The sequence below is a fragment of the Astyanax mexicanus genome, chromosome 12 (assembly GCF_023375975.1).
Source record: "Astyanax mexicanus isolate ESR-SI-001 chromosome 12, AstMex3_surface, whole genome shotgun sequence".
NCBI classification, from domain to species: Eukaryota; Metazoa; Chordata; class Actinopteri; order Characiformes; family Acestrorhamphidae; genus Astyanax; species Astyanax mexicanus.
Window position 1 is genome coordinate 30452670 of NC_064419.1, and position 20701 is coordinate 30473370.

Consider the following 20701-nt stretch of genomic DNA (forward strand, 5'->3'; position numbering starts at 1 on the left):
GTCCTAAGACAAAGAGATTTACAAAACTCAAAAACTCATAAACAGATAAAAACACACATAAAGGGCTTGTTAAAATGATGTAATACAGCTGCAGGTCTCATTAAAGCTGCTACATCTGCCTGTAAGTCTCCTCTTCCTCTTTTTTGGCACAATGCTTTTTCGTGGCGAGATGAAAAGCATCATTGTTCACTAAAGGAAGTTTCCGCTCATTTCCTGATCAAACGTGCATTAAATGTTGGGCTTTCCGGCCTGCAGCCCAGTAGGGTTAGCAGCAATTACACACGTGTCCCGTTTCTACAAGCACTTGTTCAAACAGAACAAATAGAGACTTCTTCAAAGAGAGAGGAGGATTAACTGATTTACAGTCATGATAGGAACAGTCCGTCCTCCGTTTAGAAGAGTGAGAAAAGGCTTAGACACAGTCGGGCCTTGATATAGCCTTCACTGCCAACATGGCCATCACCAGCTTCTGTGTGGTGTGGAAGCCCAGTATTTATGTGTGCTCATGCAGAGCTGATTGTTTGAGTCGGTGTGTGTGTGTGTAGATAAAGTACACTCTGAGCACAGAGAGCAGGTGATGGATGAAGAGAGACTCTAGAGAGAGCCTTGAGGCTGTTGCATGAAACAGCCAACGTCCATCAGATAGAACGTGCATGAGGGTGTGTGTTCCAACTGAATGAAGTGTGTGTGTATGTGTGTGCGCTTTTGTGCAATGTAAAGTGCATGATAGTACACATGATAGTGTATTGTGTGTTATTTTTTTCATGCACTATATGTCCAAATATTGTGGCCACCCCTTTCTAATCCATCCATTTGGATACATGCACACACACAGCTTGTTTAGTTGAGAAGTACTTCCAATAAAATATGTCCTTAACAATGGCCATGAAATCCAAACCTTTGAAGTTTTGAAGCTTACTGTCTCTAAATGTTTTTTTTTTAACTAATGTAAGATATATTCATATTAGGGGTGAGTGATATTGCCTGAAAATAATATCACAATGTTTCAGGGTATATTTGCGATTAGCACTAAATATATTTTTTATTTTAAGAATATTATACTTCAAAAAAATATATATAACCGTTTCAAACATTCAGCAAAAACAAAAGAAATATGTAAATGTTTGTCTCTTTTGTGAACAAAAGTAACTTACCAGTAGTCTTAGTATAAAATAACAATAATGTAACAAAATAAATAATGTACCAAAAAAAAAACTACCAATAACTAATGTTTTATTAAATTTATATACATGTGTTCTAGCCTTTGCCATTTTTCTAGTTGAAATGGCAAAGGCTAAAGGTGAACTTTGTTGAGTCATGTAACATTTTCCAATGTGTCTCACTGGCTGAATGGATTAAGCCAACAGCAAAAAGGAAATGGCTCATTGCAGCATTCAGACGACAAAACCCTATGTTGATGTTCAAGCCACAGAGAACTTAAAACCCAGTGTTTTATTTCCAGTGTTTTTAAAAGCCCTCCTCACTCAGGTCCCCCATAGATTTCTAGCTCTATTCAGGTGTGGAGTCTGACTGTACAATTCCAAAATTTGGATTTTCTTTTTTTTTTTTAATGTATTGTCATACATTTCTTTTTGTGGAGTTTTAGGTTGTTGGCATTTTTAGCAGACACCAGACAACAAAAAAGGAGTTTTTGGCCCCAAATCAACTAGAATTTAAAGCTGTTTGTGATTTACTTAATTAAAACCAAGGTTCTGGCAGCTACACCTCTTGACACAACCACCACCATGCTTCACTGTGGGTATGGTATATTTTTGCTGATGTACCTTTTTGGAATTATATTGATAAAGTCATAACACAATTTTCAAATGGTTTTCCATAATAGAAATTTTAAACAATATCATATGACAACAACTGAATCGAGCTCTGGTATGGTACATTAAATAAAACCACACTTATTAAATAATAATAATAATAATAATAATAATAAATAAGATTTAAAAATATTGAAAGAAAAATTTTATATTTTTATGTTTTTATGTTTCTCTTTTTGATTCAATTTCTTTTTTTAAAGGCTGATTTTTCCATCACTGAAACACACCTGAAACACAAATATACACATTTAGAGTTATTTGCAAAGCACACGCAGGCACTGGAAAAGCAGCTGCTTAAGTGAGTGTTTGTGTGTATGTGTGTGTGTGTGTCTAAGGTTGAATGTGATATTAAAGATAAACTGTTACCAACAGAAGCCTTCAGGTCATCCGCCAACCAATAAAGAGCAGCAGATGTAACAATTACTCTCTCTCTGACGCATTGTGTGTGGTGTGTGCGTGCGTGTGTGTGTGTTTAGGACCTATTAAGAGCTATCTCTTGCTGGGACATTCAGATTGAGAATAGTGGACACAGACACCTCCTCCCACTCTGAACAGAACACACATATACAGCCAGACAACTGACTACTAACCGCCCACTAGCTCACAGCACACCTGCCCTGGACACACACACTCTCCACTTTCTCTCTGCCTCACACACAGCCAGATCATGCAGCTGGAGGTAAGACCACTTCAGATATCCTGTTGACCACTGCCACAGAACTGGAGGTTTTACTCAGTGCATTACTGTGGCAGTGTTTTTGAATTAAATTATTCTGAGATTTGTTTCAGTAGAGCTAGCTAGTTTATTTATTGTTTATTGATTTAGAATCAGTGGTAGTTTTTTGTACTTTCATATGCACACACTTAATTTTTCAATATATCAGTTTTTGCCATACAATGAATCTAACAGACTCTCTTTACATTGTGTCCAAAATTCATGTTGAATGGACCAATAGATATGAACCAATATCACTAGGAATAAAATCTTTTCTAACGTTAAGAAGGATTTGGGCAATGTTAAATCAACACTATTAGTATTACATTAACAAGTTAAGTGAGCAATAAAATTTATGTTAAATTGACACTGCCAAAACTTCTGTGTACATTTTTAAAAATAACATATTGTAATATTTGGGTTGTTTTTTTGGGTTGTTGACATTTCTAACAGACACCAGACAACACGTTCTTGCCCCAGAATTAACTTTTATTTAAAGCTGTTAATGATTTTCTTGATTAAAGCCCAGGTTCTGGCAGCTACACATCATTATGCAACCACCACCATGCTTTACTGTGGGTATGGTATATTCTTGCTGATGTGCTGATGTTGTTGTTGTTGTTGTTTTTTTTAAACATACCTTTTAGAATTATAATACAATATATAACACAATTTTTACATGAATTCGGGAGACTGAAAAAAAGATAATTAGCATATCCATAATAGACATCTTAAGTGATATCATATGACAACATTTTCATATGTCCACTTGTGTCTACTGTTGAATCAAGCTTAGGTATATCACAATAAATAATACTACGATTATTAAATAATAATAATTAAAATGAAAGTTGTGTAAAACATTGTAATTTACAGGGTAAAAGCTGTATTGTACACTTATTTGACTTTGTTTATGTGGTTATAAGTGTAAGCTTTTTGATGACACCAGTTGTATTATCTCTGGACATAGAAGGTTTACCTCAGACCATAAAGGCTAAGTGCTAATTGTGACGTCAGTGATTAAAAAAAAGCTAAAGTTAACTGGCATTACTGAGCAAAATTTTAACCTGATTATAAAAAAGTCAATTTACTAACTGTAAACATCTGCCTTTTTTATAAACAGTAATCTGACCCTGTTGACTAGCTCTTTTAAAAGTGTATGTTTTTAGCGGTTAGCTTAGCCTCTTGTGTGAGGCAGTGCTTTTGTGTGTGTGTGGGGTGTGTGTTTGCTAAATGTAACGGCTGAAGTGAGAAGTAATTGGTGTTGACACTGTGATCCTTCCACGGCTGCTGCTTTGTGTGAAAGGGTGTTGATTTGACAAATTAAGGACCACCTTATGTCTGCTTGCTTTTGTGTGTGTGTGTGAATGGAGCATGTTGCCAGGATTAGCCCCTTAACAACCAAAAGGAAAACATACTGAAATCAATATGGTAGTAGTATAGGCTGAATGAAATTAATGAAGAAATTAGCATTTAGCAGTATACAATAGAGTGTACAGCTTAAAAATAGCCAAATAGACAGGGTGCAGACATGTTTGTAAAGCGTCTTTGGGTTTCTAAAAAGGCACTATATAAGTGTAACTTCAATAATTAATGTATTTAGATTTTTGAGCAGCAGCAGCTTTTACTTTTCTAAGAAGTTTTTCAGTGAGAGTATCATGATCAGCTTCATATTCTGAAAGACCCACAGAGCTGAGTCGTTTTCTTATAGTGGAAGAACAGACACAGATCTTTTTTTTTTTTTTAAAGATGAAAGATTCAGGTCTCTTTATCTCTGTTTTTATTGTTCTCAGTGAACATTTTGTGAGTGAGTATTTTCTGTCTAAGAAACATTTGAGACATTAAGACTTTTGCCTAACAGTGTACAACACAATGAATGCAATTGTAAGAAAAAAACAGAATCCAGTAGGTAGAAGAAGTAAAGTCGTTTGCCTGTCCTGAAACAGCTGTAATCCTATTGCAGAAACTCAATCACATGCTTGTATAATGACTTCTCTGGAACACAATGTACATCCTGAACTAAATAACCATCTCTTACCCTCCCCACCCCTCAAAAAATGACCACTGAAAAGTGCTTTAATTATTTCCTCAAATGCATAAACACTGTTGTTTCATAAAGGATTGTTGTGTGTAAATACACAGTTGTGTGTTTGTGTGTGCAGTAACTGGTTTTGGATATGGCTGTGATGAACCCTATGGAGTGGATCAGGCAGAGCAGGGGCTCCCCCCGGCTGGTGCTCGTGGTGGTCTGTGTAGCCCTGCTACTTGATAACATGCTGCTGACTGTTGTGGGTGAGTGTATGGGCTTCTGTGTTCACAGGTGTTTTGGAAATAAGGGAAATAAGTAATCATTGTCATGTATTTGAAAGCATTGCATGACAAATTGACTACAATTTTGCAAAAAAAAAAAAAAAAGCTCCCCAAATTTTTCCTATATCCCATAGTACTATCTGACTCTGAAACTGTCTAACTGAAAGCCGCACAGTAATACGGAATCTTTTTGTATTTTTATACACCCTTTAAAACATTTTGAGACAAATCCAAAACCAATGGAATTATCTTTGCTACATTATTATATATTATAAATTATATAAAAAATTATATGTAATCATTATACCAATTACATTCCTTGTTTTACCATTTAACATTTTCTTCTTTTGAACTTTGTTTTCGATTGATGAACCATCAAGCTCAGGAAACTGACCCTGCAAAGCATCTGACCATGGCATTTACCTGCCTGCTCATATTCTGACCTCTGCTGCTTACACTCACACACACACGGATAGTAATCTGATAAGGTTTTATCTCAGTTTGATGCACACCACAACATGTAGATTCTAAATAGAATAGAATAGAATTGCCTTTATTGTCACCAACTATTGTAAATCCAACTGTAGCCTGATAAAATTGTCTCACTCCAGCTGTAGCCTAATAAAATTATGTCTTAATCCAACTGTAGCCTGATAAAATGATGTCCTAATCCGACTGTAGCTTGATAAAATTATCTCAATCTGAGATATACTGATAAAAATGATGTAGACTGATAAAAATTATGTCTCTGTTTTACTGTAGACTGATAAAAGTATGTGTTAATCTGACTGTAACCTAACAAAATTGTTTTAATCTGACTGTAGCCTAATAAAATTATGTCTCAATAGAACTGTAGCTTGATAAAATTATGCCTGTCTGAGTGTAGCCTAATAAAATTGTCTCAATCTGACTGTAACGTAATGAATTATGTCTAAATCCAACTGTAGGCTGATAAAATTATGTCTCAGTCTGACTGCAGCCTAAAAAAAATTAGGTCTCAGTCTAAATGTAGCCTGATAAAATTATGTCTTAGTCTGAATGTAGCCTGATAAAATTATGTCTAAATCTGACTTTAACCTTTTAAAATTATGTCTCAATCTGACTGTAGCCTGATAAAATTATGTCTCAGTCCAACTGTAGCCTGATACAATTATGTCTCAATCTGACTGCAACCTAATACAATGATATCTAAATCTGACTGTAACCTATTAAAATTATATCTCAATCTGACTGTAATCTAATAAAATTATGTCTCAGTCTGAATGTAGCCTGATAAAATTATGTCTCAATCTGACTGTAACCAAGTAAAATTATCTCTTATTCTGACTATAGCCTGATAAAATTGTCTCAATCTGACTGTAGCCTGATAAAATTAAGATTTTATCTAAATCCAACCGCAACCAAATCAAATTATGTCTCAATCTGACTATAGGTTAATTTTAGTTATTTAAGTCTCACTTTGTCTCATTCTGATTGAAACCTGATAAAATTATGTGTTAGTCTGCTTGTAATCTGTTTAAATCTCAAGGTTTGTCTCAATCCAACTACAGTCTGATAAAAATCTGTCAGATTTGGTTGTTGTTCATTATGATCAACACTTCCTCTTATGTTTTCCAGTTCCCATCGTCCCTACCTTCCTATACACAGTGGAACACCCGAAGAGTGTCCTCTCCTCCACCTCATCCCTCCCTTCCTCCAGCACAGAACAACCAGCCTTCTCCTCTATTCTCTCTCTATACGATAACACAGCCTACACCCTCACAGAGTCCCCTAGCAACCTGAGCGACCCATCCACCCCCTCTCCGCCTGAAACTGGCCTGAAGGGAAATAAATCGGACTGCAAAGATGACACAGAGTTTCTGGATGAGGAAAATGTCAGAGTGGGACTTCTGTTTGCATCCAAAGCTCTGGTGCAGCTTTTGGTCAACCCGTTTGTGGGTCCTCTGACCAACAGGTGCATAATCTACAATACAAATACTCTAGAATGCTCATTATAGAGGTTCTGCTAAAGTCAATCTATTCTACAATGCTATAAAATCAAATTATTCTAAAATGTTCATCAAAAAAATACTACATTTTTTAAAAACATTTACATTGCTCATATATAATTTTGTGCTCATTATGTTCATTCTTAATGACAATGTTTTATGCTCTCCCACATACATCTTAAAACTTTATGAATATGAACTTGTTTTCTTTGCATTATTAGAGGTCTGAAAACCATTTCCCATTTTCTGCAAATAAATGCTCTAAATGACAAAATTATTATTTGAAATTTGGGAGAAATGTTCTCATAGAACATTATAGAATAAAACAACAATGTTCATTTTACTCAAACATATACAGGGGTTGGACAATGAAACTGAAACACCTGTCATTGTGTAAATTGGACCAGCCTGGTGGCCAATTTTTAATTGCACATTACAACAGTAAGAGCAGAGTGTGAAGGTTCACAAAGGGCAGATTGTTGGTGCACGTCTTGCTGGCGCATCTGTGACCAAGACAGCAAGTCTGTGTGATGTATCAAGAACCACAGTATCCAGGGTAATGTCAGCATACCAAGAAGGACAAACCACATCTAACAGGATTAACTGTGGATGCAAGAGGATGCTGTCTGAAAGGGATGTTCGGGTGCTAACCCGGATTGTATCCAAAAAAGATAAAACCACAGCTGCCCAAATCACGGCAGAATTTAGTGTGCACCTCAACTCTCCTGTTTCCACCAGAACTGTCCGTCGGGACAATAAATTATTGTAGTCTTAAACCAGGTGTTTCAGTTTCATTGTCCAACCAGAGAAATCAGAGAAACTGATTTAGAAATTGAAATTGTCTCTTCTTTTTTTCCAAAGCTATATATCCTCTTTAGAAATTTCTACTCAGTTCAGTTGATTCTAAACAGTTCATTCCTAATTACAATATTCTAGAACGTCTAGTTTTTTAATTTATACTATTGTGTGAAATATTTTTTAGAAATTTCAAGCGGGTTATTGTGATACAATAATGAACAAATGTACTTATTTTACAATACTAACAACAATGTCTTTAAATACTATGATATTGAATACTAAATTTTATTTCCAGGATTGGATACCATATACCAATGTTTGCTGGGTTTATTATTATGTTTGTCTCCACAATAAGTAAGTAGATCTTGGCTACAGTCATAATGATTATGTTTGCATTTATCTACAACATTTGTTTACAAAATTTCTATTAGCTATAAAACTAATAATAAACTAATAATAATAGGTTAACATGTTAAATGTGCATTTTAATTTTAAATATTATGAGTTTGGCTCAGAATCTCTCTCTGTTTCTTTCAGTGTTTGCTTTCTCAGGAACATATGCTTTGCTGTTTTTTGCTCGTTCACTCCAGGGCATTGGCTCCTCATTCTCTTCTGTTGCAGGTACTGTGTATATGAATGTCTTCTTAAGTACTGTAACATATATACATTAAAGAATGATTAATTAATGTATTATAAACATAAATTATTTACTGTTTAAATTATTTCTGTTTATTGTCTGGCAAAGTATTTGTTTTGAGATTTGGTCAACACTTTTGGACATTTAGTTTTGTTATTAAACGTTATTATAATTTATATAATGTGAGTATGTAGAAATAAGAAAATATTAAATAAAAATGTGAAAATGCAATGTAATGCCTGACTTTTTATAATAACATAGTGCATGTGTGTGTGACACTCTAGGATTGGGCATGCTGGCCAGTGTGTACACAGATGATGAGGAAAGAGGGATCGCAATGGGTATAGCACTGGGAGGACTGGCCATGGGTGTGCTGAGTGAGTGACTGACCTGGTAGAAGCTATTAAAACAATACAATAGCAGTACAATGAAAGCCAATAGGCAGAAGATAATTGTTTTTAAATGAATGAGCTTTTTGTTCTTTGCCATGTGTGAGGAAATGTGTCACAATAACTGATAATTATTGAAGTTACAAATTCATAAAAACACTTACTTACTATTATTAAATCACAAATGTGTGTGTGTGTGTTTTCCAGTTGGTGCTCCATTTGGAAGTGTGATGTATGAGTTTGTGGGTAAAAGCTCTCCTTTCCTCATCCTGGCCTTCCTGGCTCTATTTGATGGAGGTGAGTTCAAATATTACAGCTGAAATGATGCCAATTATCATTGACTGGCTATGATTAAAAATGTGATCAATGGAATTAGACTTACTTTTTTGGAATGTTTTTCAAACACAGCACTCCAGCTTTGTATTCTCCAGCCATCTAAGATCTCTCCAGGGGTAAGCACTTTCATATTACATTCTACACTAATATGCTACATATGAGACAAGGGCCAAGTATTGTTTCCCATGATTTTTGCCATGTCCTATAAAACCTAAAGAATGCTGCACTGACCTGTGGGATATAAATGTAGAGGCTCCTGTATTGTACTGTATGTCAATGTGATTTCTACCAGAGTTACTTGTCTGTTCGCATGGACAATTCTAGCCAGATGTTGTCACAATCATTACCGTTACCTTTACCACTGTCCACTGTGGGTAGTAATGCCTTCTATGGTATATTCTCAGTGCACATGCAACACTGTGATTTGTGGAAAATAAAATCCCAGAACAGACATCTGATCCAGTACAGATGTAGACATTCACAAGCTTGTGACAGGTGACCATTCATTTCCTACCGGAGGGCGGGCTTTGTACACGACAAGCGATAAAGCGGCAATCGACAAATGGAGTTGAGATTTCTTTATACAAACGAATTATGACAGAGTAAAGCAACATTATAAACTGATTGGCCAAACAAATTCTTCTGACCAATCACAGACAAGGAGGTGAGAGGTCCGCAGCTCCTGCTCTGTAAACTTTTGATTCCTACCATACTTCTTTTATATCCCCAGCAGTGTGGTTCTGAACACAACAGAGAAGATTATAACCACCGTTTTTGCTCTTTCCAACGATTATAAGTCACATTCTACAAGCACATTCCACTTACTGGAACATTTAATTGCACAATTAAGAGAAAATTAAGGGTTAAAAAGGCAGTAATCTCTGTGACAACAAAGACTTTTTTAAAACGTTGCACATTTAATTATAACATTTTAGGTGATTTATGTGATGCGATTATTATTATTATTTTTTTTTCAGAGTGTGGAGGGCACACCACTGCTAACTCTGCTGAAAGACCCTTATATTCTCATCAGTGCAGGTGTGAGAGTGTGTATTACTGTAAATAATCAGCCTTGTTTAGTATATCTCCACAAGATTGCATTTTTTTTGGAATCTAGATCTGTTTTAACAGCACAAGGGGGTTGCATAAAGTATAATGCAGGTGGTTTTAATTACGGTTATGGCTGATCACTGTACACATATAATGACTTTTTTTGTGCTTTTTGGGGTCCATCTTAAATGTATTTGAGTGTCGGATTGTGATATATTTATTTACATAATGATTGTGTTGTATCTATATGGAATCCCAGGGTCCTTGTGCTTCGCCAACATGGGCGTGGCCATCTTAGAGCCCACTCTCCCCATATGGATGATGCAGACCATGTGTTCACAAAAATGGCAGCTTGGTAAGCATTTCTTCCCCTCAACTGAGTAACTACACAGTCAGGTCACAGTATTATGACCAACTCCTTTACAAAGCATATAGGAGCACTTTGAAGTTCTTATTGTCCTTTTTCCACCCTGGTCTACATTGATCAGAACCCCACAGGACCATTGTCCTGACCATTAAAGAACAGTTTTAAGGAGGATAATAAAGTATACAGGAAAAAAGAAGGACTACACTCTGTAATTATAGGACTACAACATGTTTCTATATGGTCAGTGGAGCTGAAAAGATGCACACTAAGTTTAGAAACAAGTCTATGGAAATGAATCCAAAAGACATGCTACTTATCACAAGCATGTTACACTTAAAAGAAAGCAAAGCAGATTATATGACGCCAGACGTCTGTATGACCCTGCCAAGACGTCAGTGCCTCAGGATATTACCTCAGTTATGTCTTTTATGTGGCTTGGTCACCTGATGATGAAGAGCTGATATGTCTGGAAATGGATGCTGAAGGGTTTTTGACATACATTGATGACATTAAAAGTTGGGTTAGAGTGTGTTCCCCATCTGCTTCATTGGTTTAGCTGTTTTCTAAATATACCTACTAAACTGCTGAAGCTCACTGATGAAGGTGCTGATATTACAGGTGTGGCTTTTCTACCAGCAAGTGTGTCTTATCTGATTGGGACCAACCTGTTTGGCCTACTGGCCAATAAAATGGGCAGGTATGATCAGTTTTTTCGTTAATTTCAGAATTTATGCACATATTGTATGTATTTATTTTACAGTTTTTCTGGATTGTTTACACACATTTTCTGAAAACATACCTCATATTCTCAGAACTCTACACACAAATCCAACACACACACAATGGGCAAAACCCTTCAATTCTCCTGCAAAATGAAACATTACATTCAAATCAACTTTATCTCTAAACAAAAGGCTATTTTGTGTTCAGATGACACACACAAACCATCATATGAACAGACAATCAAAAGAATCGGTTGAACACTGATGTGCTCAGTGTAAAACACCATTCTCCATTCATCACAATGACTTAGTCAATTTGTTGTTCAGTGTTATACTTACCACAGACAGTAAATACATAAGTGCTTTGTAAAATATTTCATAATATTGTTTTTATACTGTATAACACACAAATGCACAATAAAAATATATTTTATTTTTCAAACAAAAACAATGTGCACAGTGTACAATGCAACCAACACAAAAATGCAGAGATTTACATAAAAAACCAACAGAAGAATTTATTGTATAAAGTTACAGTAAACAAAAAACTATGCTACATCCTGTCCTCTGTTTCGGTCTGCTAAAGCTCTGATTGCACACCTATTTTGAATAACAGTGTATTCCTTGTGAAAACAAGAGATTTTCTTCATGAAAATTGTGCCAAATGCAGAAAATTGTGTATGTATTGTTTTGAAAATGTATGTTTTAGAACTGCATTTTGAGTGTAAAGCAGGAATTGTGCTTGTAGTTTAGCAGAACTGGTTCAAGGGGTTGGTGCATAAGTTACATGTTGTGGTCATTGTGTACAAGTACCAGAAACTGTGTGTTAACAATCCAGAAAAACTGTATTATTCTTACTACGTATCCTAGGTAGGGTATGATGCTCTTGAGAAAAGATAAACACTTTGAGAAGTGTTATGATGATCCTACAATTTGATGTTGACAGTTGTTGACAGTTATATATCCATTAATATGTATATATTTCTGCCCTTCACTAGGTGGTTGTGTTCCATGATTGGAATGTTCATTGTTGGCATCAGTCTTATCTGTGTGAGTACCAGCCTCAAAAGTCTCTTCTCTGCAGCAATGGTTTGATCAAAAAATTAGATTTCCACAATCTAATGCAGTCACATGTAGTCAACCAGACAAGACAGGTCTAGTGTCGGATGTCTGCTTTAGCGATTTTTGTGCTGTACCCAGTGATGGCATAGTTACTTTGAAAAAGTAATCTGAGTACTGATTACTTCTTTAAAAATTATTTTAAAGGAAGATTTTAAAAGTAACTAAGTTCCTTACAAAGTTACTTTAGTAATTTATTTTGCAGCTGCCGACCAAAAATGTGTGTGCGTGACTTGGAGAGAGCTTGTTGTGTGTGTGAGTGTGGTGGAGAGAGAGGGTAGCTCGCTGTGTGTTTGTTTGTGTGTGTGTGAGGTGGAGAAAGAGGGGTGCTAACTGTGTGTGTGTGTGTGTGTGTGGGTGTGTGAGAGGTGGAGAGAGGGAGACTCGTTGTGTGTGTGAGTCTGTGTGGGACTGTGCGTGTGTTTAGCCTGAGTGCTAGCTTTAGCCTGTTAGCTTGTTAGCTCAATATGTCCCACCTATGACATATTGTTGTCTACAAACTAAACAATGGACAAACATCAAGATTTAAGATTTCTTTTCACGGTCTTTCATACATTCAATAAGAAAACAGTGCTGTTTGTATCAATAATGTTGATCATGTTGGTAAAATATATGTAATGTGTATATGTTGCAGGTTCCCTTGGCCAGTAATATCTATGGCCTAATTGGCCCCAATGGAGGACTGGGATTCGCCATTGGTAACTATTGCTGTTAATGAATGAAGTGCTGTTATTGTACCAATTATATGTGACTAAGGCTCTGTCTCTCTGTTTGTGTTTTTTAGGAATGGTAGACTCGTCTATGATGGCAATAATGGGTTACCTGGTGGATATCAGACACAGTTCTGTTTATGGAAGTGTTTATGCTATAGCAGATGTGGCACTTTGTATGGGATTTGCTATAGGTAATTATGTTTATTGAATATTAACTCTTAAAATAATATGTTTCTGCATAACAGACTTTATGTGTATTATTTATTTAGTAAAAGTGGTGGACAATGGCAAAATCTATGCATTTTGTTTGTGTATGTTTAATTATACTTCAATACAGTTCAGTGTGAAAAGTGAAGTGACTGTGAAGTCATGGTATTTTATAGTGATATATATCAAATTGTATAGTGACTAATGTTACCTCAGGTGATGACTTGGTAATGCCCACACCTGTATAGTTGTGAGGTGTTATCTTGTGAGTGAGGCTGAACTCTGGCCAGTGTGCTTATGGCAATAATATGAATTATTGTAATTTGACGGAGGCCCGCTAGTGGGTGTCAGATGGATGGGACATTTAATTTCCAAAGTTGTCATCAATCCACAATGTCACATCTGTATATCCAGCTGTGGAAAAAATAAGACCACTTAGAAATGATTTGCTTCTTTGATTTTACCAAACTGAAAACCTCTGGAATATAATCAAGAGGATAATGGATGACCACAAGCCATCAAACCAAGCTGAACTACTTAAATTGTTGCACCAGGAGTGGAATAACGTTATCCAAAAGCAATGCGTAAGACTGGTGGAATTAACATGTGAAGAGTAACTGTTTATTTTACCTTGAGTGTATTGACAAATATCTTTCAGTTATGATTACTTATCTTAGTATCTATAATTACATAATCATTGTGTGAAACCTTGTATTCTATATGCATAACCAATACTCACATTGTGTTTGATCATTTTTATTACTCACAGTGTATTTTACACGCATTTATATAAAAGATTAACCAATAATCACAATATATTCTTTACATATATAGTAAAACATTGTTTGATCAGGCATGTGACTAACACCAACCTTATTATGACAAATTAATCCACATGATACATAAGGCGTATACTAACACATAGGACCTATTATATGGCGGACTAATCACGCGTTACTAACACATTAACATATAACATATGAAATCTATGGAGTGACTATTGCGTAGCTCATGCTTGAAGCATTTCGTTCACTGCATGACCCTAACTAACGGCCATCAATCATCGGCTGGTACACTCTGTATGATTTCGTCTGGTAAGCTCGGTACGGGGCTAAATTGCTACAGAAGAGGCTCTTAGATCAAAGCGGCCTTTTGGTGAGTGAGTGCCTCCCTAAAAACCTCTGCTTCAAGGCGGGGGGTGACGCACACACACAGATAGTGCCATGATGTTCCATCCTGGAAGAACACAGTCAAGGTCAAACACTAGTGGTCCGGTCAGACCTGTGAAACTTGAGTGCTAACACGTGAAATTACGCATGCTAACATGAGATGATTTTAGCAACGCCTCATCAACAGGTTTCACGTCATTTTGGGTATAAACATGGAGTCAGATTAGAGGGGGGTCAGAACTTTTACTGGGACGGCTGTTAACTGTCTTGTATGTATTGGTTCTCCTGAATTCAGTAATAAATACTTGGTTTGCTTTCAACTTCACTCCACCTGTCTACGACTCTATCAAACGAACACTTAGGGGAGTTGTACCCCGGACGAGAGGTGGGGGTAGCCCACCTTTCATTTTCTTTTCTACAACACATGCCAAGATGCATGAAAACTGGGATTAAAAAACATGTTTTTAATGTTTTAAAATGTTTATTTTACTCAAACATATACCTAGAAATAGCAAAATTTTCTGGAGCTGTATATATGGAATATGCCATAGAAGTCGTGTCTGGCTAGAACCATCCCTGTAAAACGATAAGCAATTCCAGCAGAAATCAAATCCACATTTGTGCTTTATTTGGTGAAAATGTGTCATTTTCAACTAGCATAAGCTTGTCTAGAAAGTTTGATCATATTAATTGACCTTTTCACCTTTATTGTGCCGTTCCTGCAGGCCCATCTACAGGGGGCGCCATTGTTAGAGTGATTGGCTTCCCATACCTTATGGTGATGATCGGAATTGTCAACATTCTTTATGCCCCCTTGTGCTACTTCCTCAAAAACCCTGCTGTCCGGGAAGAGAAGATGGTAATGCACACACAATTATAATTGAAAATGTTTGCATATTGCTGATTTACATTAAATACATTATGTGTGTTCAAATGTTTATAGACACCCACACACTAACATGTCTTCTAAAATTGAGAGTAATAATATCAAATCAAATCAAATCAAATCAAATGTATTTGTATGGTGCTTTTTACAACTAATAATTTCACAAAGCAGCTTCACAGAAATATGATTGCAGGATAGAGACCAGGCAAATCATTTTACATACAATAGAGAACCCTCAGTGAGCAACAGAGGCAAGTAAAAACTCCCACAGAGGAGAAAGAAAGGAGAAAGAAACCTTGGGATGCCCAAGACTCACATAAAAAGGGGGACCAACCTACCACTGGTCAGACAGCCTTTAAATTAATGTTTAAAAAATATTTTACATCCACATAGGTCTAATATATTCAGATGTATAGCAATACCAGCAATGGAAGCAGATAGAGTGATCCTGACTTCCAGAAACTTCCATCAGTCTGGCTGGACAGAGAGACACGAAAGTCTGAGGGTCAAACATCCATCTGTATTGGGCCGGACAATCGGGCTAGACAGGTGGGCAGTCAGTAACTTGGAGAAAGGCAGAGAGATGAAATTAGTCTTGAATGGATTTATAGAGAACAGACAGTGTGCAACATTATCAGAGTGTGGATAATGACTCCGACAGATCTGAATAAAACAGCCTAACTAATGGAAGAGAGCCAGAAGGTAACATAGACACGGAGGCACCCTGAAACACTGGCATCCACCCACCACACCATCCACAAACAGCACCAGTTTATCTCAGTTTATCATAATTCTGTATGTCTATGAACCCCTGGATCATTGTTGAGATTTAATAATACACAGTTTGTCCCTGTTTGATGCAGTGACAGCTTCTTTTCTATGGGGAAGGCCTTACACTCATCCCAGATGTATTGCTTGAAGCTTCATCACCCTAGAGCCCATGTGTCAAAGGCCAAATTATTTTGCTATTCCTAGAATATTTGGAAGTTTCTCAGGCTCGTACACTGCAATCCCCAGCATGCCATGTAATGTGCACAATGGCTACGGCTGAATGATTGTGGCTGCTCCTGTATGATCCGTTTTATTGGTTACATTTTTGTTGATATTTTAACAGTGTGTTAAAATAGTGGGTCCACTACTTTGTTAGAAAGAGTCTAATGTGAAGATACATATAAATAAATGCTAACAAATGTGTCTCACTTTGGAAATATAGTTATCTTCTATTGGTTTTTGATGTTGTGTGTGTTTCTCCAGGCCATTATAAACCAGGAGTGTCCCATGGCAGTGAAAAGCTACAACACACAGCGTGAGTGCAGGGAGTTCCCACTGAGTGATGACAGCGAGGAAGACACGGAGTAACACACACACACACACACACACACACACACACACACACACACACACACAAACACTCTCATTCCTAAACTGTATTAAATGGGAAAGCGCAATTTTTCCTTTTGGCTCTATTTTTTATTCTCTGTGTTGATAGTCATTTTCATGATTCTTGATTTCACTGTACGAAAATAAGCATAACAATGCTTTGCTGCACATTCTGGATGGGTTTGACTGAAATAAAAACTTTGTTTAACAGCATACATTGGTTTAGTTATAGTTTTAATAAGGGTTTGGGTCTAGTACACTTTATTAAAAATGCAGCAGTCTTCTTTTGTTCTGCTGTTCCACATGTATTTATGGTCATGTGACCATGTAATGGTAAGTGGGGTGCATGGTAGATATAGCATATATGAATGTTGTTACTGTATATTAACATATTTAGTCAAATTTATCACAAATCCATTATGTCTTCAAATTCACCAGCAATATTTAGGCAAAAGGATTACGCAATTAGTTTTAAATATTTAGTTACTCTGAAGTAAATAACCAACAATTTATTCATATTTAGTCAAAATCTGTATAATATATATAGACCACTTAAAAATTATGAGTTTCTTTGATTTTCCCAAATTGAAAACCTCTGGAATAAAATCAAGAGGAAGATAAGTAACCACAACCATCAAACCAAGCTGAACTGCTTGAATTTTAGCACAAGGGGTGGCATTGAACTGTAATTAAATCCAGGGTTATTCCACCAAATATTGATTTCTGAACTCTTAAAACTTTATGAATATGAACTTGTTTTCTTTGCATTATTTGAGATCTGAAAGCTCTGCATCTTCAGCCATTTCTCATTTTCTGCAAATAAATGCTCTAAATTACAATATTTTTATTTGGAATTTGGGAGAAATGTTGCCTGTAGTTTTTAGAATAAAATAACAATGTTCATTTTACTTAAACATATACCTTTAAATAGCAAAATCAGAGAAACAGATTAAGAAACTGAAGTGGTCTCTTAAATTTTCCAGAGCTGTATATATATTATTGTGGCAAACCCTTCAAATTTTCAAGAAAACAAGAAAATAATTGTAACTAATTCCATAAAAAAATCAAAACCTTATTTTAAGTAGTTTCTTCAACATCTCAGGCCAATCAGCTATAGTTTTTTATATATATTTCTCCATAACAAATAAATCAATATATGAAGATATAAGACATTAATTGCAAAAACCTTTATTCAGTGTGAAATTAGTGCTCAGTTAAGTGCTTAAAAACCACAGATGGGTTTTGTTAGGTATTTAAAGACAGTCTTAAACAGGGTTAGTTGTTAGTTTCACCATCTGGGTGCTCGGACAGCTGAGCCATAGCTGAAGCTTAAAGGACTGGTACAAATCAGGTTTTGAAAGTTGCCTCCATATTAGGCAAGGCAAGTTTATTTATATAGCACTGTTTATACATAATAGTCATTTGAAGTGCTTTACAAATTGAAAAATAGAAAGAGAAGTTAAATAAAAAAACATGTAAAAAATAACGATAAAATGGAAATAAAAAATAAAATAAGAATGAAGCATAAATAAAACATCATTCAAACATTATTAACATTATTAAGTAAAATACAAGTACCATTAAAGAAATAAAAGTGTGCGGAGCTGCAGTGTTTTAAAATGAGCTGAAACTGAGCTTAGTATGGGCTGGCCTGGTGGAGAATGGATTTGTCATATCTTGATCAGAATCTATCCAACCTTTGCATAGTATGAATCTCCTTTATCTACAGCTCAGCAAACCATCAGTCTTTTGTCTGCCCAGCGCTATTTTTAACGAAATGTTTATTTTGCCAATACAAGCCGCATTGTTCAGGATGCTGGTGGTTTGATGATGAAATCCAATATCCTCTCAATCAAAGCACTCAGTCCAAGGATGACGCTCCCCTTCCTGCAGATAGGCATCAAACAGATCTTACACCCTGTAATAACAGAAAGGATGTGATGGACAAAGGGAGTGACAGATGTGACTAAACACTGTTTGCAGTGCAGCTTTAATAAACTCTTTTCAATCCTCCATAATTATTAAAAGCTTTGTATGCACAAACATCTTGTCTTCACAAATAGGTCAGCCCTCGCACAGGTAGAGGTACAAAGCTTTTACAGACCCTCTTTGAGGGTACAAAGCACTGCAAAGACTACTTTAACAAATTGTAGACATTCTAACATGCAGACCATTAGGCCTCCTAGAGGCAGGATCAGGAATTACTGCAGACAGAGAGTGAAGAATAAGATCTAACAGTTTTTCTTTCAAATGTAAACATTTTTGACTGCATTCTATGTCAGTTCCAAATTTCTGTCAGTTTCAGAAACAAATTTATGTTTATGGAGGTAACCTGGACTTGGACCCTACCCCCATCCCTTGCCAAAAAAAAAAAAAAAACACACAGCAGGCAAGACTTTCATTGTTTTGTTTTTTTTTACTTTTACCAGGCATGGATATACTTTAGAGTAGTCAGAGGTGAAATGAGTTTTAATGGGAGCCATGATGCTCCTTGTCTTACTCACTGATTGCATCACATTTAAGAGGGGTAAAAAACAAAGCCCACACACTAAAACTAATTGGCTGTCTCACAGGTTTTTTTGCAGATAACAGGCCAATCAGAACCCTCTTTGTTTCGAATGCACTACATAAATATATGCATACAAGGTGGAGTGCCTTTCTCTCTTTCTCCCTCTCTTTCACACATGGAAAAAGTCTGCGTCCCCTGCGTGTGCATTTGTTTTCACTCTTGGGCCACTTGTTCTAGATTCTGGGAGATTTTATCTGACTTGTGGGCATCAGTGATTCGTTATTGATATGCAGTAGACTCCTGCACCGTCCGGGAGACTTGGGAAGTCTGTTACTGTATGTTGATGGTTAAACATAAGCCTTACGTCTTCAGTTCTCTTCCTGATGTTCTAACAAGTGTAAGTGCCACCTGGCTGCTTCTACCTAGAAGCCACAGAAAGCATAATCATGATTGCAGATTGAGATTTTTATTTACAATGTGTCCCTTTGGTTTCTGTACAATGAAATAATACTATTCCTATAACACCGACATTAATTGCAAGTATAAAATTATAAAATATAATAAATTAAACTAAAAATGATTGTTTTGTATTAGTCTGGATGTTTGTAAAACCATATTTAAAGGTATTAAGAGGGGCTATAAGAGTATTACTTTCTAAAAATATGTGAATAAATAGAAAAAAGGTGCACGTAAAACTGTGTACCTTGTCATGGAAATGACCTGTTCCCTCATTTACAGCAATGGGCATTTAATCAACATGCCTCCTACCAGATGGCCTGATGTCTCATGATGGATCCACCCCCATGTTTAACAGATGGCAACCGGCATTGTGCCTTGAAGGCATTCATTTCCTTTCTCCAGTAGTAGCTTACACACATTCAGGTTAAAACTGGTTTCCAGATGCACAGCGAAGGTGAAAGATGGCTCCTCAAGAGATTATTTCTGTCTTTATTGCACAAGGGACACAAATGTGACACTACTGGCTGCTGGCAGAAGACAACTACTACTACTACTGGTGATTAGCATTTATTTTGATAATAAGTTATTATTTTTAAAATGTAGTTTGTTTAAAATGTAGCTGTTTATTACCAGACAATTTTATTTTATTTTATTTTTTTAATGTAAGAACCCTTGAATTCTTAAATTTGCCACTGTGTAAATAGCACCCAAAGAAGTTTTCCTTTTTTCAAATATTCCTGTAAATCTCAAGATAGGAATTTATTTAGTCTGTCTGAAGATTCCCTTTAGTCATTCTCTGTTGATACAAGTGGTTTCCGAACAGCAGTCCAGTCTCAAATTTCAAATTTATGAAGCTGGTGACATTTTCCTTGTCACTACGGCTGCACAATACTTTGTTTTAGTATCAGCATCATAGTGTTTATATGCACAGTAGTCAGACTGCAGGACGTAGAATGTAAACATGGATGTAGAAGGTATGTTGTTTGCAGCTACTAGATGCCTTATTTTTTTTTATTCCGGATCAATAAAGTATTCATCCACATCCACATCCATTATTAGCATATCATACATTGGATTACTGACTTGTTGAATATGTCTGTATTTTTTAAACATCA

The 20701-nt window shown here is 36.0% G+C and overlaps 1 protein-coding gene across 1 annotated transcript; it reads left to right on the top strand.

Moving 5' to 3' along the window:
* Positions 1-2327: 2327 nt before the first annotated feature.
* On the top strand, positions 2328-20628 carry LOC103028146 (chromaffin granule amine transporter). Its single transcript, XM_022670500.2, has 16 exons — positions 2328-2511; positions 4710-4839; positions 6475-6811; positions 7939-7997; positions 8181-8264; positions 8565-8657; positions 8877-8966; positions 9078-9121; positions 9983-10043; positions 10315-10410; positions 11041-11119; positions 12143-12194; positions 12898-12961; positions 13048-13167; positions 15078-15211; positions 16493-20628. Exons 2-16 carry the CDS (start codon positions 4725-4727, stop codon positions 16595-16597), a joined length of 1533 nt encoding a protein of 510 aa, XP_022526221.1. The 5' UTR covers positions 2328-2511; positions 4710-4724; the 3' UTR covers positions 16598-20628.
* Positions 20629-20701: the final 73 nt, after the last annotated feature.